This window comes from Saccostrea echinata, unplaced genomic scaffold (genome assembly GCF_033153115.1).
Source record: "Saccostrea echinata isolate AGI-Se365-2 ecotype Australia unplaced genomic scaffold, CSIRO_AGI_Sech_v1 ptg000001l, whole genome shotgun sequence".
NCBI lineage: Eukaryota > Metazoa > Mollusca > Bivalvia > Ostreida > Ostreidae > Saccostrea > Saccostrea echinata.
In genome coordinates, this window is record NW_026889750.1 from 30,509,351 (window position 1) to 30,528,161 (window position 18,811).

General features: G+C 36.9%; 2 protein-coding genes across 2 annotated transcripts in view; both read left to right on the forward strand.

The window, feature by feature from the left end:
• The first annotated feature begins 602 nt into the window (after positions 1–602).
• On the forward strand, positions 603–5,373 carry LOC133178081 (thrombospondin-2-like). Its single transcript, XM_061312847.1, has 7 exons — positions 603–673; positions 2,860–2,976; positions 3,539–3,715; positions 3,844–4,011; positions 4,204–4,254; positions 5,047–5,174; positions 5,278–5,373. The coding sequence occupies exons 1-7, from the start codon at positions 619–621 to the stop codon at positions 5,371–5,373; spliced, it is 792 nt and encodes a 263-aa protein (XP_061168831.1). The 5' UTR covers positions 603–618.
• A 1,017-nt stretch (positions 5,374–6,390) lies between these two features.
• Positions 6,391–18,811, forward strand: part of LOC133196715 (adhesion G protein-coupled receptor B1-like) — a 186,954-nt gene continuing 174,533 nt past the window's right edge. Inside the window, exon 1 of the mRNA XM_061332576.1 lies at positions 6,391–6,416. The gene's annotated coding sequence lies outside the window, so the exon portion shown is untranslated. The remainder of the gene's footprint in view (positions 6,417–18,811) is intronic.

Consider the following 18,811-nt stretch of genomic DNA (forward strand, 5'->3'; position numbering starts at 1 on the left):
TATTCCTTGTAACAAGATCTTTCTTTGGATACCAATAATTATAACCCATTGACCTTGACCTTAGAGTTTGACCTACTTTTGGACAACTTTAACCTTGGCCATTACTTTTGAATAGTTGGTGCTAGGGCTTTCTTGCTTGACAAATGTAATCCTTGTGACAAGACCTTACTTTGGATACAAATAACTTTGACCCTTTGACCTTGTAGTTTGACCTGCTTTTGAAAAACTTTAAACTTGGCCATAACTTTTGAACGGTTAGTGCTACAGCTTTCATATTTCACAAGTGTATTTCTTGTGAGAAAGCCCTTCCTTGGGCATCGATCATTAATTTTAACCTTTGAGCTTAACCTTGATGTTTGACTTACCCTTGAAAAACTTTAACCTTTTCCATATCTATTCAATGGTTGTTGCTAGGGCTTTCATATTTCACTGGTATATTCTTCGAGACAAGACCTTAATTTATACACCAACATATTTGATTTGCGTTTGAGAAAGTTTAACCTTCGCTCTAAGTTGCCCTAGGGGGGCCATGAGTGTTTCACAAACACATCTTATTTTATGTTATCTATGTATGTAATGGTCGTACGTGAATGTGTCCTCATAAAGAGATAAACCAAAATGACATTTTCTGTGCCAATTTTCGCCATTTTTTGGTGTTTGGAATTCATAGCAGGTATGACGGCATTTAAAGATGAACTAATGTACATCTACACGATAAGTCAAAAACTGAAAATTTATGTTTTTGCATTGAACCACCATTAGAATTTCTGACAAGTATCGTGAAATTATGGGTAAAATTGTTATCAAGTAACCCAGATAAGATTCCACAAATAAAAGGTGTTCTGCATAAATAGTATTTTTTTCGTGACTTGCTTACCATGCTAACCAAGAACTAAGACAAAGTGAGGTACTGATTATTTGACAAAGTGGAACGTCGATATACATATAAGATCTTAACGGCGTGTCCTGAATCAAGATCAGGGCAAATATTCTATCAAGTTACAAAATTAATGCCGAAGTGATAATACTCGTAAATTTAACATCCATTGCTATGCTAATGGTCCTGGTCTTTCACAATTGGGCTCATCAATAGGAACAGCATACTTAATTAGACCTGAATTCACCCTAGTCAAAAGTTTCATATTCAAAGCTTGGACAAAAAATTCAACAGCTCACTGGAGTTGAATCAAGGTGATGCTACTGATGATCAGTCTGTATCTATCATTTCAACAAAGGGTTACTAAGTTATATCCTAAACAGAATACACTGTATTTACCGGTATGTCTAAAATCGACCTTGATCTTTGAGATAGTGCCATTTTTCACATGATAATACATCGACAGGCATAGGTAACAACATACTACTAGTAATTCCTGGACAAATTTGGTAGAGGACTTAGTCATGCCAACAGTTCGAAGCAAGACGACGGACAAAAGGTCACCTGAGTCACTCAGGTGACCTTACAAACTGACTTTATTAAAAACTCTGATTTACAGCAAGACGACGGACAAAAGGTCACCCGAGTCACTCAGGTGACCTTACAAAATGATTTACTTTATTAAAAACTCTGATTTACAGTGATAGACTTTGATTTAAAATATTAAAAAACTTTTATTACTGTAGTAAACCAGAAGTATCTGTTGAGACTATAGCTCTACTGGTTTGTACTTCTAACAATTAAGGAAGAGAAAAGTAGCACTTGGACTTGAAACTTTGCAACAGCAATAAATAAATAGTAATCCTTGTTTTACTCTCTTTTTGTGGCAAGATGAATTGCAATAAGACTAAAACTGTAGAAGGAGTAGCCATTTAAAAGAATTTTAGAGAAATTTTGATTTTAGTTACCATGGCAACATTATTCATCAAAATAAAAAAAAAACAATTAAGACGATTATATATCTCAGTGTAGTCTACTTGCATGCCATGTTATATTAAAATCAGACCAAACTGTAGGCAAAGTAATGTTTTGAAAGTATATCAAAGAAATTCAATTTTTTTGTAACCATGGCAACACTTCACCAAAATCAAAAAAATGATATACAGAATTATGTATCTCAGTTTAATCTACTTGTGTGCCAAGTTATATTGAAATCAGTCCAAAACTGTAGGAGGAGTAGCATTTTGAATGTATTTCACAGAAATTTATATTTTTAGAAACCACGGCAACACGAAATCAACAACCGATACACAGAATTATGTATCTTAGTGTAGTCTACTTTTGTGCCAAGTTATATTGAAATCAGACCAAAACTGTAGGAAGAGTAGCATTTTGAAAGTATTTCACAGAAATTTCTATTTTTAGTAACCATGGCAACACCGTTCATCGAAATCAAAAACCGATACATAGAATTATGTATCTTAGTGTAGTATACCTGTGTGCCAAGTTATATTGAAATCAGACCAAAACTGTAGGAGGAGTAGCATTTTGAGTTATTTCACAGAAATTTCTATCTTTAGTAACCATGGCAACACCGTTCATCGAAATCAAAAATCGATACACAGAATTATGTACTAGTATCTTAGTGTAGTCTACTTGTGTGCCAAGTTATATTGAAATCAGACCAAAACTGTAGGAGGAGTAGCATTTAAAAAAAAAATGTTTACAGACAGACAGACAGCTAGACAGACGGACGGACGACGGACACCTTACTATCGCATAAGCTCTTCTGGTCTCTGACCAGTAGAGCTAAAAACTTAGATGCCTTCATTTAACATAGTAAACTATAGATCACAATAGTTTCTGCTTAGGGTATTTTTACGCGGCAATAAAAGCATTTCAATTATACATAGGTGTTATGCTTATGTATAAGACAAAATCTCTACTGTTCTTATTTACCGGTTAACTTCAATGTTTTGCAGTTTGCTATGGCTCTATACCATGTACAAATCACGATGACTGTGGAGGTATTCAGTGCCCTGCTGGGTACGCTCCTTACTGCGCTACCATTTTATTTAGCCAATGCAAATGCAGCCAATGTGAGTATTGAAAAATGTTCAGTTTGTACCTTCAGTCCTGCTACATGTATAAATATACCTAATGTTCTGATTCACCAGTTCAACCGAACATAAATTATTTTTAAAATAAAACTCAAAACACTTTTATATAGGAATGAGCTCGCACGCGCGAGTGTAACAGACCTTAATGAAGTGTATTCAGTATACAAAGCAATCTTTAGTTCAGTTTCTTATTCAAATATCCATAACATTTTACAAAAGAAAAAGGCTCCTATAAAGGGACAACATCAAAACAACAAAAAACATGTAGGAAATACCGATACTGGGAGGGGTAGGGGATAGTCTATTGCAATGTAGCAGTAAAACACCCGAAATTCTACCTTATAAGTGACTGAATCATGCGTAGCACGGATTCAACCTATTCACCCGTAAACAAAATAAACACCCAATCGATCTCCGATACTGCATTCATAACAAACACACGTGTTTTCCCGTAACTTTTATAATTGTATTAATTTTATCATTATATTGAAGTAATTTCTCTGTTTAATTATGAAAAGTTAAAATTCGTTCATTTGTAAAGCTGATGCAATGTGGTCGGCGTGGAGCGCATGGAGTCAGTGTAGTGTGACTTGTGGCGCCGCGTCGGGTTCGCGAACAAGGCAGCGGAACTGTGCGAAGAGCGCCACTAGCCACGACTTTTGTGTCGGTAACCACCGGCAAGCAGAGGTTTGCCGTGCATCTTCATCACATTGTCCACGTGCGTATTAACTTCTAATCGGACATTTGCAAAACTTTGTAGAACCCATATTATTTTATAAAATTATGAAAACTGGCAATATATATACAATTTTTACTTTCTGATGATAAATTAGTGTTTATTTTAAGGAGATGGTCACTGGGGACATTGGTTTGCCTGGTCATCATGCAGTGTTTCCTGTGGTATAGGAACAAGACAGAGACACCGAGACTGTAACAATCCTCCACCAGCCTATGGAGGATCCTACTGCTCGGGCTATGTCACAGATAATCAGGCTTGTTCCCATTCCTGTACAAGTAAGACCATAACGAGATCCGTTATGTTGTCCTTGGCATTTTAATGTGCTACGTACGTATATTTAGTCAAGAGCTTAAACCAAATGGTGGTAGGTGTTTTATGTCGAAAAGTCATATTCTGGTTAGTTCAAATATGGATTAAGTTATAAACAAACTGAGTACTTAGTATTAATGACTTTTATTTGGTTTTAGCCACTACCACGGCAACAACAACTACTACTTCAGCTACCACTACTGTACCAGGTACTGATTATGTATATTGTGTACTGAAGAAATGCTTCTAAATACAAGGAATGTTTGGTTTGAGGAATTGTATGCTTGTCCTTTTTAGCTCACCTGAGCCGAAGGCTCAAGTGAGCTTTTCTGATAACATTTTGTCTGTAGTCCGTCTGTCCGTCTGTCTGTCCGTCTGTAAACTTTTCACATTTTCGACTTCTTCTCAAGAACCACTGGGCCAATTTCAACCAAACTTGCCACAAAGTATCCTTGGGTAAAGGGGATTCAAGTTTGTTCAAATGAAGGGCCACGCCTTCTTCCAAGGGGAGATAATTAAGAATTCGTGAAAAATTAATGGCATCATTAAAAAATCTTCTTCTCAAGAACCACTGTGCTTGAAAGTATGAAACTTATGTGGAAGCATCCTCAGGTAGTGTAGATTCAAGTTTGTTCAAATCATGACCCCCGGGGGTCGGGTGGGGCCATAACAGGCGATCAAAGTTTTACATAGGAATATATAGGAAAAATCTTTAAAAATCTTCTTCTCAAGAACAGCAAAGCCATGATTGGTCATATTTATATGGTAGCATCCTCAGATAGTGTAGATTCAAGTTTGTTCAAATCATGACCCCCGGGGGTCGGGTGGGGCCACAATGGGCGATCAAAGTTTTACATAGGAATAACCCCCCTCCCCCCCCCCCCACCCAACCACTTTTATATTTAAACTTTTCAACCTTTCAAGACTGAACTGATTTCTGCTTTACCTAGCCATAGTGCTCAGGTGAGCGATGTGGCCCCTGGGCCTCTTGTTGATTATAGGTAAGCCTTGTCCATCATGTGATGAAAGGCTAAACTGTGTTTGGAACCAGACATGCTCAGCAACTCAATCTTGTATGGTGAGGGCTGTAACGGGCCACGGATTTCAATTCACTGTACACTGTATTCTAGTAAGTTACTGTCAGCCAAACGGATCATTCATGAATGAAGTGTGCTATGTATTTTGTAATTTGTAATCATTGAGATTATATAACTCTTGTGTTTTTATTGCAGAGTCAAGACTGTCACTTCATGACCACATTTTTACATAACTCAGAAATCTACTGCTGTGATGACAGAGAGTGTCTCAGAAAATATATTGGGATATAGATTTTAATAAACTTGACACCTATTGTCAATACATATACTATATCAAAATTGTTCAAACACAGTAATCTTCTCAATCTAAGAAGAACTTTAAAAAACTTATTACACAGATTAAACAAAATCAAAACAATACACAATATTTTTTAAAGTTTAAACTAAATTTACTTTTCAGAATTCTCCTAAATTTATTTTGTCCCTTTGGTAACACTGAGACTTCTTGTGATATTATGTTGCACAACAGAGAGGTAATGAACACGCATTAATACAAGTGCATCATTGGAAAGCAACAGAACAACCAAAATACTAAAATCATTTGTAGATTCTTCTTTCATGGTCTGTAAATGACAAAATGTCACAAAACTATAAGAAGAAATAACGAGACAAAATTTTGTCCTTTTGACTTTTCGAGAACCAAAAAAAAAAAAAAAATGAAAAAAAAAGAAAAAATAAAATAATAATAAATAAATAAAAAACAAATTGTGCAAAACAAAAATTAGAGTATTTCTTAATTTGTTTAAGAAAGCAATGCCAAACTTGCATTACATAATTTTAAAATCTTTATAGCCTCAAAAGTATAGAAAAGAAAGATGTATTTGTAGAGTCATACATTGACGCCATATAATTCAACTGCTTGTCCGACCTCACCATTCAACGTATATGCCAAAAAGTTCTTTATTGCATCAGCATATCAAAAGACCAAAAGTTAATTTGACGAATACCACGATCGCAAGGCAAGGTGTACAAGGAAAACGCGGGAAGTAGAAAGCAAATATCAATTAGTTTCTGTACCATCGAATACTGGAATTAATTCATATGATTGACATGGATTGTAAGGCCTGGTAAATTTGAATGCGTTGCTTATTTTCTCGGTCTTTAACCTTATCTTTCATTGCTATTAAATGACAATTATTATGGCGCAATAAAAGGAATTTTGACAGAGATAACACTTTGATAAGAAGAAGACCACCGAGGAATGCACATGCGTCCAAGCATGAACAAATATCATATACTCCTTGCTGCTTTAGGCATTTTGGATACTCTCTCAGGTAAAAACGCCTAAGCAATATAAAAAAAGTTATGATTTAAAGATTCCTGAAATGCTGGTTGCAATTGTCATATGGAGAAAAAGGGAGCCGAGGCAAAACTGATGCAGATGGTATCATAATACTAGTAAGTATTCTACTACAGACATCTCTAGGGATGTTTCTTTTTTAAATATTGTTCCATCTTATTTGCCCAACAATCTTTAAGCCATAAAGAAAATAAAATGATAGATAGTTTTAGTTTAAGGTGGAAAGTGTCATTTACATCATATCATTTATCTTGATCATTGGATGCCATTTTGTTTGTTGATGGTTTACTTATCGTATTAACAATCACCTTTCTTAAGTTTAGCATCTTTCTTAGCCTCTAATTTCCAATTTTGTGTACATTTTCTGTGAAGATTTTCTTATTGCGTTACAAATATCAGACCATCATATAAGACTGTAATACTCCATAAGCTTTCATTTGAGAGAATTTATCTATTATTTATCAGCTGAAATGTTGCAAGCATGTGTTTTAGTTCTAAACAAAAGGTCGAGAATATAGAGAGAAATTATAATTACCATCAATGCAATTAAAATGATTGTACTTTTTGATATTTGATAAATTCCTTTGAAGTTACAGTTCAGTTATAGGTTCACTGCAACTTTTAAATAAAGTATAAGGAAGAACGGAATGTTTAATTGGAGAATTTTCTCGCAATGAAATAGGAAATGCTTTACTTGGAAGAATCAAGAATGGTATGAATAAAATAATAACTGGACCATGAATATCATTGGACATAAATTTTATAAAAAAAGGAGATATCTCTTTCAATAAGAAATACATAACTTTTTGCTTAGGAAATATCTCTGTAACACAGACAGGCATCTCTTTAATTTAGAAATATATTGCTTAATTTAGTGAGATATCTTTTATAACAAAGGAGATATCTCTTTAAACAAATGAAATATCTCTTTTACTAAGACAAATATCTCTTTAAGCTATAGAGGTATCTCTTATCATCGCTCAGAGACATCTCTTAAACAACGATAAAAAGATATCTCTCTTAGTTAAAGAGATATCTCTTTAAATGTTGTAGGTTGGGACATTTGAGTTGTATCCCAACCTTTTGTCGTATTGATGTCACAATGCGATTGTAAAGCTGTGATCGAACACTGTCCCCAAAACTAACTTTCATATCATAACCTAAGATGTGGATTAAAGGCACTATACCATATTTGCCTGGAATATTCCTAAGGGAATAGAGAACCAACTCCTGTAGATGGTTTAGAAAGGTATTTCGTTTTGTTTATAAGTCCACTAAAATTTTCAAAAATATAAATCACATATAAAAATATAAATCGCATCATTATGATAATACATTCTATAGATCTGTCCATCAACACATGTTTTAATGTAAATACACGTATTTAATATATATATATATATATATATATATATATATATATATATATATATATATATATATATATATATATATATATTATTATTATTATTACCTTTTTATATTTTTCACAGATAAATTGTGTATTAAGGAAAGACAATTAGAGTTAGGGTCATATCACTTTGTATTATATGTCATTCAACACTTTTTCGGGAATTGGATATAACTCGTTCAATTAATTTTCACTGTAATATCCTTAACTTTCAAATTTTATGAGTGAAAAATTCTCGAGAGGGACGTTAAATAACATACAAACAAACAAATTTTAGACATGTTTGACCACAGAAGGAACACATCTTTAATTCATTAGTGTCATAGGAACCCAAATTAAATTGCATGAATTTATAGCAACAGGACCTGTGCTGTCTTATCTACAACTTACTACAACTGTATTGATAATATAATCAACTTAACAAGTTTTCCCAAGATTTATACTGCCTGAAAAGCCCCATCAGTATAACAGTCTTGAAATATGCAGAACATGACGTTTTCTTGTGCTAGTACTTTAAACATATACGGCACTCATGCACTGGAATGAGAAAAGGAGCCATGCATGCATTGTCCATAAAATTTTGCTTTATGAACCAGGATAATGTTCACCATGTGTAAGGACATATGTGATAGAGAGGACAAATTATGAAAAGATGGCCGTGCAGCTTCCAAAAAGCATATGAATTTTTCCATTATACTCTTGTTTTTAAATGTAAACAATTGTTCGAAAAAGCTTAAGGACATACGCAACGTACCTTACCTACTGATAATTTTTCAAGATATTCTTAATTTAAGATTATAGTGCCATCAAATGTTCGTAGACAAAAAATCAGCATGCATTACCAGGGGTTTTGAAAAAATATCAATTGATGAAAATATACAAAAAATATTAAACATATATTCTAGATGTTTTGTTTATCCAAACTTGTTTTAGAAGAAGTGTATAACATGCAGCATATATATAGACATTAAAATGTAGCACACATTTCCTTCAAGTATTGGAACTCTTCAACTCCAGGGAAAATGACAATGAAGTTTAAACTACATTGCGTATGTCCCTAATTACATATATGCATGACTGTACCTATACTTCATAAACTACTATTTAACTTGTAAAAAACCAATTTACTCAAAGTCAATAAAATAAAATATCTCAGTGTTTTTAATATCTTTGAATTCATATGAAGAAGGCTAGCATAAATGTACACACTCATGTTTTCATGTACTTAATCTTAGACTGTGAGTTACATATGTATCATGCTATAAAAATTGTAATACCGTAAAGCTTTGTTGAATCAATGCTTTAAAAATACTTATGCAACTCTGTTTTAAGAAGTCTTCAGTAGTTCAGTCTGTAAAATATTTAGATGCAATAACTTGATAATTAGGCACTGAAATGGTCGTCGAAGTTACCCCCCCCCCCCCGTTACTTGTTAATATAATAATAGTTAATCAACACAAATATTGTAATTAATGGGTCGATTGATAGAAGAATGATACAAGTATAATTGATAAATGATGTTAAGTCACACAATATGAATTGTCTTGTCAAAAGAAAGGGAGTTCGGTGTATTTTCTTAATAGAATATTGGAAAACTTAAGGATATTGATTAAGTTGGAGTACAAAGGGTAGTACAGCCAACTGCTAAGTGTATGAAAGAACTGCGAACGATAGCATTGTTCTCCCGCCTACCTCCTAGTCAATTTTCAAAAGTTAACGCAATTGAATGATTTTTCATATTTATATAGATATTTATATGAATTTTCATAAAACATTACTTCTTTGGGAAAACAAAGAAAGATAACTCTATAATTTGGGGAAAACTTGTGTTTTTCACCATAGAAATCAACGGAAAACGGAAAATACTTTCAAAACATCTTCCCCCCCCCCCCCCTGTGAAACAAAAATTCCTTTTTACAGGCAATATGGACTGTCATTTCCAAATTCATACCAAAGCTTTTTGTGTTTCACGGGGGGAACATATGTTTACAGACAAAAAACTACAAAAATGCTTATTTTTCACCAATTTCAAAGGGTTTTACAAGTAAAACATTGTATTTTATTAATTATATATGTTTAATTTTATACGCGTAAAACATAAGAAAAGATTTAAGGAACATTTATTCATATCTAAGAAAATTTTTTAAAAATGTGTTGATACTTTAAAGCCCGATTTCAATGGAAAATATCGTCTACCCCTTTATTTTAGGAGCTGGAATTAGGGGTAATTAACTATTTAACACTGGCATTTAAATTATCAGTCAATTACCATTGAACTGTTCTTTGCATTCAACAAAGATTTTACGGTCAAATTGCCATAAGTATTGAATTAAATGGATGTAAAATGCAGGCGGGAATCGAGAGTTAGCGTGCGTTGTTCTTTATAGTGTGTGCATGTTGCCATGGGCTAATTGCTCTGTGCAAATTGCTGTAGTCGTTGACCAGTAAATTGCCGTGTGTCGAAAGTAACAGACATTGTACCCTGTTTTTAGGTAAGTGGATGATCAGTGACAGATTAGATTGTGTTTGTATAACAAAGTCACTTGGCTAGGGTACAGTTGTAGAGTTAGGCAACTAGTAAGCAGTAAGACACCAGGCAGGTGTCAAGGTATCAGCTCAGACCAATTGTCCAAAGACGCCAAGCAGGTGTCAGTTGTTGTGTATAGACAGTTGTTTCAGAGTCAGGCAATTGTCATAAGGCACCAGGCAGGTGCCATTATAAACTGTAGATATATACAAAGCATATAGGTCACTTGCTTTAAAGACACCAGGAAGGTGTCACACTATTTGTATATTTTGCATTAATCATACCCCCATTAAAACTCGAAAATCCGAGCACGGACCTACTGACCGCTCAGGTCCGACACGTTACCAAAGTTGGTGGCAGCGTCGGGATTTTACTGGAGGTATGGGTGAACGTAATAAGCAGATTGAGGATAGCCTTAGAGAAACCTTACATAAGATGGAAGAGAAGCTGAAGAGGTATCGCCTTGACCAGTCTACACCTATAAGTAGGAGACATGACCAAGTGTCAAGCCGTGACAGTGGCCTTGCCATAAAGGACACGCCATCCAGACGCCCATACGATGGAGCAAAACCAAAAGTCCGATTTGCCGACGACCAGCATGTTGCAGAGAAACAGTATGACAACTGGTTAACAGACAACTTGTCTAAAGGGACACACATGCGACAGCCATCCCCTGAACCAAACGTCCCTGAAACATATCGTCAGACAGACAGAGACGATAGAGAGAGAAAGCTCACAGTAAAGCCAGCTACATATGATGGTTCAAGCTCCTGGCTGGACTACAAATGTCACTCTGAGGCTTGTGCCAATGTGAATGGTTGGAATGAAGAGAAGAAAGGATTATTTCTAGCCCTATCACTACGTGGTCAAGGTCAGGCTGTCTTAGGCGATTTACCAACTGACAGGGGACAACATTATGAGACACTTGTAATGTCCCTGCGAGAAAGGTTTTCTCCTCCTAACCAAACTGACCTGTACCGGGTACAACTTCAAGAGAGGAGACAAAAACCACCAGAAACACTTTCTGAATTAGGCCAGTCTATAGACGATTGACCAATTTGGCTTATCCAACTGCACCAGGAGAAGTCTGTAAGACCCTAGTGAAGGATCAGTTCATCGATGCATTGATTGATTCTGATATCCACATAAGAATTAAGCAGTCGAGACCTGCCAATTTGAATGAGGCCAATGAAGCCTTGCTGTAGAACTGGAGGCATACAACAGAGTAGAGAAGAGGGACAGAGAACTCAAATGTCATTTGAGAGCAGCTTTTGTTGAAGAACAACCTGACACCTCTGACAAATGTAATAATGGCCAACTTGCGAATTGGATGAAATCTGCTGAAGTGAACATGAAAAACATTACTGAAGAACTCAGGGAACTTAAGGTCTCTAGGCAGAGAAGACCTTACGACAACAGGTACAGAGGTAGAGATACGAGGGCAAGTGGCACAAAGCAGGGTATAAGATGCTATGAATGCAAAAAGCCAGGACACATCAGGCGTAACTGCCCTCAGATGAACAAAAGGCAGAAGCAGTCGGATGACAGATCCAGTAAGGCATCTATGAAACAGATCGAACAAGATGGAAAAAGAGCATGAGGGCCACAGGTATCAATAGGCCTTGGTTCATCTATAGAGTAGTGTAGGTTGTTCATAGATGTAAATGTGCAAGGAGTAAAAGCTAAATTTCTAGTAGACACTGGGGATACTGTCACCCTTGTTTCTGAGACATTGTACAAGAAGTTGCCTGCATCAGTGAGACCGAAGCTGCACGAGGTAAATCAGACCATCATGTCAGCCAATGGCATTGCTTTGTCTGTTCATGGGAAGGCAGAATTCAATGTTGGCATTGACCAGTTGACATACCACAATGAGGCAGTGGTTGCTAACTTAAAGGCAGATGGTATATTGGGCCTTGACTTTATGAAAAGAAATCATTGCAAAGTCGATGTTAGTAATGAAGTTCTTGATGTCAATGGTCATGATAAGAGAATGGCAATTGAAGGTTCATATGGATGCTATAGAATTACAACAGCTAAGACAGTGAGCATTCCGCCAAGGAGTGAGATAATTGTACCTGGTAAAGTGTGTGTTCCAGAGGGTTCAAGTCTGCCATATTGCGAGAGTATTATTGAACCAGTTGATAAGCACGTCAAACAGCAGAGCACACTAACTGCAAGAACAGTAGTAAACCCCCAAGAAACTGTGCCGGTTAGACTAATGAACGTTGAACAAGAGTCAAAGGTGGTACACTCTGGGACAGTAATTGGACAACTTGCTGAGATAGAGACAGTAAAAAACTCACTTGTAAATGAGAAATCATCAACTACCAGAGCGCTACGCAAGGGTTTAGCTGATCTACTTAATAAGAGTAAGGACAACATGACTCTTACACAGTTCAAGCAGGCAGAAGACTTTCTGTTAAAATATACATGCTTGTTTGCGGAAGATAGCTTGGACTTCGGCAGGACTGGAATAGTAAAGCATCATATCGATACAGGTGACAGTAGGCCTATAAAACAAAGACCACGAAGGGTGCCAGCTCATCTGACAGATGAGGTAGACAAGAATATAGATGACATGCTTGCAAAAGGTGTCATACAGCCCTCCAACAGTCCATGGTACTCGCCAATAGTGTTGGTCAGGAAGAAAGTTGGAACATATAGGTTCTGCGTTGATTATCGTCGCCTTAACAGTTGCACTATACAAGATGCATACCTTTTCCCGAGGATTGACGAGTCACTTGACCAGTTGTCTGGGTCTACCTGGTTTTCGACACTCGACCTTTGCTCAGGCTACTGGCAAGTTGAAATGACTCCTGCAGACAAGCCAAAAACTGCTTTTACATCAAGACAAGGGTTGTTCGAATTCAACGTTATGCCGTTTGGCTTGAGTTGTGCCCCGGCAAGTTTCGAACGCCTCATGGAGAGCGTGCTTGCTGGATTGCAATGGGACATTTGTACGATATACCTAGATGACATAATTGTCACAGGCAAAAAATTCAAACAAATGCTTGACAATTAGAAAAAAGTCTTTGAAGGGCTGAGAACTGCCAATCTAAAGCTTAAGGCCAAGAAATGCTGTCTCTTTGCAAGAAAAGAAACATATCTCGGACATGTTGTTTCTGAACAAGGGATATCCACAGATCCAAACAAGATAGCAGTTGTCAAAGAATGGCCAGTACCTGCTAATGTCTCAGAGCTGAGGTCGTTTCTGGGTTTGTGTGGATACTATCGGAGATTTATTCAAAACTTCTCTGCCATTGCTAAGTGTCTGCATACACTAACAGAGAAGGGGAAACCATTTATATGGACATCTGAGTGCCAAGAAGCATTTGATTGTCTTAAAAACCATTTGGTTCAATCCCCAGTGCTAGCCCATCCAGATTTTATTGTTCCATTCATATTAGACACTGATGCAAGTAACCAAGCAATTGGAGCAGTATTGTCACAGAATGTAGATGGTAAAGAGCATGTCATAGCCTACGCCAGTAGATCACTAACGAAATGTGAACGTAGATACTGTGTTAAGAGAAAGGAACTTTTGGCAGTCGTGCATTTCGTTAAGTATTTTAAACATTATCTTTATGGCAAAGAGATTTTGATTCGCAGTGATCATGGTTCATTAAGGTGGCAAATTCAAATTCAAAAATCCTGAAGGTCAGCTGGCAAGATGGTTAGAAACCCTGAGTACTCAAGTTTCAGATCCAACATCGACCCGGCATACAACATAGAAATGCTGATGCCTTGAGCAGAGTGCCTTGTCGACAATGTGGTTATGACCCTGAATGGGAGACGTCAGCATCAGATGAAATGCATGAGCGTCCAAGATGCAAGTACAGAGACACATGTCTGTGTAGCTCTTCCAGTCAATCCAGGCAGAGAGCCTTGTCACAAGATGAGAGAACTGCAAGACAAAGACAGCGACCTGAAACTAGTGAAGGGCTGGCTGTCAAACAAAAAGTTGACCATTGTATCATGAAATAAGTGGACTTGGGTATGTTATTAGATCCCTATGGTCTCAATGGGAAAGCATTCTTATTGAGAATGGCATTTTGTATCGGAAATACCAAGCCAAGAAGACAGTGCAAAGTCATTTTGCCTACAGACAATAGTACATGTACCTAGCAGTGAGCGTAGGACAGTGTTTACTGCCATGATATTGAAACGGCTGCTCACTTAGGTGTGACTAAGACACTAGCACGCATTCGACAAAAATTCTATTGGCCAGGTATTCAGGCAGACACAAGAGTTTACATTGCAGGTTGCGAGAAATGCTCAAAAAGAAAGAGTCCTCAAAAGAAAAAGAGAGCACCGATGACAATTGTTGAGAGTGGAATGCCGATGGACAGAATCGCAACCGATATCCTTGGTGAACTGCCCATGTCTGACAATGGCAACAAGTACATCCTTGTTATATCCGACTATTTCACCAAATGGACGGAAAGATTCCAAATGCCAAACATGGAAGCTGCAACAGTTGCCAAAACTTTAGTCGAGGAGGTAGTATCACGATTTGGCGTTCCTTCCAGCATACATTCAGACCAAGGACGCCAGTACGAGAGCGAACTCTTTTCGGAGGTATGCTACGTCCTGCACATAAAGACGACTCGCACCTCGCCTTATCATCCTCAGAGTGATGGCATGGTCGAGCGGCTCAATAAGACCCTTGTCATGATGCTAAGCGCTTTTGTCAATAAACACCACTCAAACTGGGATAAATATTTGCCTTACGTCATGATGGCCTACCGAGCGTCTGTACAATAGACGACTGGATTCACTCCAAACTACATGATGCTTGGTCGGGAGGTATCAACCCCACTTGACATTATGTACGATATGCCCAATGCAGTCAAATACATCCCTAGTAATCAGTGGGCTTGGCATCTCAAAGAGACTATGGAAGATGCCCATAGACATGTTAGGAAAAATATCAAAGCAGCCATTATGAGACAGAGATATCATGACCAGAAGTTGTCATGACAACAGTTTAAAAAGGGTAACGAAATGAATGTCTTTTTCCCTGTGCGGAAGGCGGGGTTATCTTGGAAGTTTACAAGTTACTGGCGTGGTCCATATGAGGTAAAAGACAGAATGACAGACATTACCTCCAAGGTAACCTGTGGACCACTGGGCAAGCCACAGATTGTGCATGTGGACAGATTGCGTCTGAAACGTAGGCAGACGTTAAGAGATGAGGTTGTAGAGGACAGTAGTTCTCAGGAAGGCATTAGTCAAGACACAGGGAAAAGTGTCATTGACAATGAAAGAAATGACATAGAAGCACCTCCAGAAATGACATAGAAGCACCTCCAAGTGAGGACAATTTTGATGTTAATGGAAGTGGGGCTAGAATCAGGAGACCGCCTACCTGGTTGCAAGACTATGTGTTAGATTAAGAGAACTGCTGATGAACTATTGTAAATATTTTACCAATTTCTTACTTATATTTGTCGTGTTATTAACGTTTATGCGGGATGCATATTCTTAAGGGGAGGGAAATGAAATGGTCGGAGGAGTTACCTCCCGTTACTTGTTAATATAATAATACACTGTAGTTAATCAATATAAATATTGTAATTAATGGGTCGATTGACAGAAGAATGACACAAGTATAATTGATAAATGATGTTAAGTCAAACAATATGAAATGTCTTGTCAAAAGAAAGGGAGCTTGTGTATTTTCTTAATAGGATATTGGAAAACTTAAGGATATTGATTAAGTTGGAGTACAAAAGGTAGTACAGAAATAGGTCAGTGTATGAAATTTGGTGTGTGCATGTTGCCGTGTGCTAATCGCCATGTGAAAATTGCTGTAGTCGCTGACCAGTGAATTGCCGTGTGTCGAGAGTAACAGACATTGTACCCTGTTTTTAGATAAGTGGATGATCAGTGACAGATTAGATTGTATTTGTATAACAGAGTCACTTGGCTAGGCTAGGGTACAGTTGTAGAGTTAGGCAACTGGTAAACAGTAAGACACCAGGCAGGTGTCAAGATATAAGCTCAGACCAATTGTCCAAAGACGCCAGGCGGGTATCAGTTGACGTGTATAGACAGTTGTTTCAGAGTCAGGCAATTGTCATAAGGCACCAGGCAGGTGCCATTATAAACTGTAGATATATACAAAGCACATAGGTCACTTGCTTTAAAGACACCAGGAAGGTGTTACACTATTTGTATATTTTGCATTAATCATACCCCCAGTAAAACTCGGTAATCCGAACACGGACCTACTGACCGCTCAGGTCCGACACGTTACAGCACTAATAATTGAAAAATTCTTTTTAGTAATGGCTTAATTATCACATTTTGTGTCGTATCTGGGGTTATTGTTACACACTGTGAGTCAGTGATTTGCTCACAGAAGCCATAAAACCCCATATGTACTACTTTCTCGTACCTCCTTTCGTTTTGATTTGAATGTAACGCTTGTTTCCGGTAAAGGGAGAAGTATTTAAAATGCAATTTAAATAAAAATAATGAAGAGAGATATCTCTTTACAACAAATAAATATCTTTTTTTGAGAGATATCTCTTTTAGACACCTTTGAGAGATATTTCTTATTTTTTAAAGATATATCTCTTAAGATAAATTCAAAGAGATGTCTCTTTCAGTTAGAGAAAATCTCATGAACTTGGAGAGATAACTCTCAAAGTGAAAGAGGTGTCTCTTTAAGTGGAAAAGATATCTCTTTAACTGTAATAGATATCTCTTTTAGCGAAAGAGAGATACCTCTTAAATGTCTCACTTGCCATATATTAATAATAAATCTGGGTTTCCTCATCGAAAAAGATAAATATTATGACGAGTATTAGGTATGATTGTCTGTAATTGCTATCCCCAAAGTAAGGATGGTGTTAATTTCCTATGTTTACAAATAAATAGATACTCTTATTGGTTAGAATATCAGCGTGTTCTGCGTATTGATTAACTGCATTCGTAGAATTAACACATGACTGCATTCTCATTTTTTGGTCACACACCCTGTGGCGTGAAGTTGGTACATTTCATTTGGTAAGCTCATGTCTATGTAATATAAAATTCTCAATCAAGTTTATATTGGATTTTAAAAAAAATTATGGTTCAGGATTGCATTGTGGATACATTTATCTTCAAAAATGTATGTTACCCTATAATTTATGTGCAATAAAAATTATAAAAAATAAAACGCAAAGACACATTAAAAAACGGCATGTTAAGATGGAATACATCAATGTTCGGGTCGACCGCGTGGCGCAGTGGTTAGAGCGTCTGCTCTAGAGTCGCGAAGCAAGGAGTTGATCCTTACGTCGCGGGTTCGAATCCCACTGTGGGACGTTGAGTCTGGTCCTTCGGATGAGACCGTATAAACCGAGGTCCCGTGTCGCAGTGGGTGCTGGCACGAAAAAGATCCCTCACTGCTCAATGGCCGTAAGTGCCGAGTATAGGACAAAATTTGCAGCTTTCCATCGGCAAGTGGTGGCGTCTCCATATGAGTGAAAAATTCTCGAGAGGGACGTTAAACAAAATACAATCAATCAATCAATGTTCGGTATTCAGTTGCATTCATGTTAAATACCTATACCAATTATATAATTTTTAAACGAAAAGCCCGTGTTGCGCAGCGGTTAAAATTGAATTCGTTCCAGAGTAAGAAGTTGATCCCCACTGAGAACTGCTGATAACGAGTAGCATCATCACTTGCCGATTTGCGAAGCGAGCAATCAGACGTGATTTTCACCAGAGTTTGTTCACCCCTATTGATTCTTCATTAAGGTATGTAAATGTATTTAAAGTGATTGGAATATATCTACGTGGAGGTAGATATATATTTTGTTCAAGCGCTATGTTAATATTTAAATCCACGTTGAGGTGGAGGTGAATACGTGAAAGTAGATATATCTTTTGTTAATATGTTATTGTTTAAATCCACATTGAGGTGGATACGTAAAGGTATATATATTTTTGTTTAAGCGCTAAGTTAATATTTAAATCCACGTTGAGGTGGAGGTGAATACGTGAAAGTAGATATATATTTTGTTGAGGCGCTATGTTATTGTTTAAATCCATATTGAGGTGGGTACGTGGAGGTTGATACATACTTTTTGTGTTGAAGCGCTAATTATAAGTTAATATTTAAATCCACGTTGAGGTGGAGGTGAATACATGAAGGTAGATATATATTTTGTTGAAGCGCTGTGTTATTATTTAAATCCACATTGAGGTGTATAATTGGAGGTAGATGCATATTTTGTTTTGAAGCGTTAAGCTATTTAAAACCACGTTGAGGTGGAAGTTTGATCTAATAGGTTGATTAACTCTATACCCACGTCGAGGTGGTGGTAAGAGGTGACGTAAGAATATTATGAATAATTAAGGTGATTTTTAATTAAACAACTTTATCAATGTTGTTGTGGAATTGAAGACATATAGACTGGGGGGGGGGGGA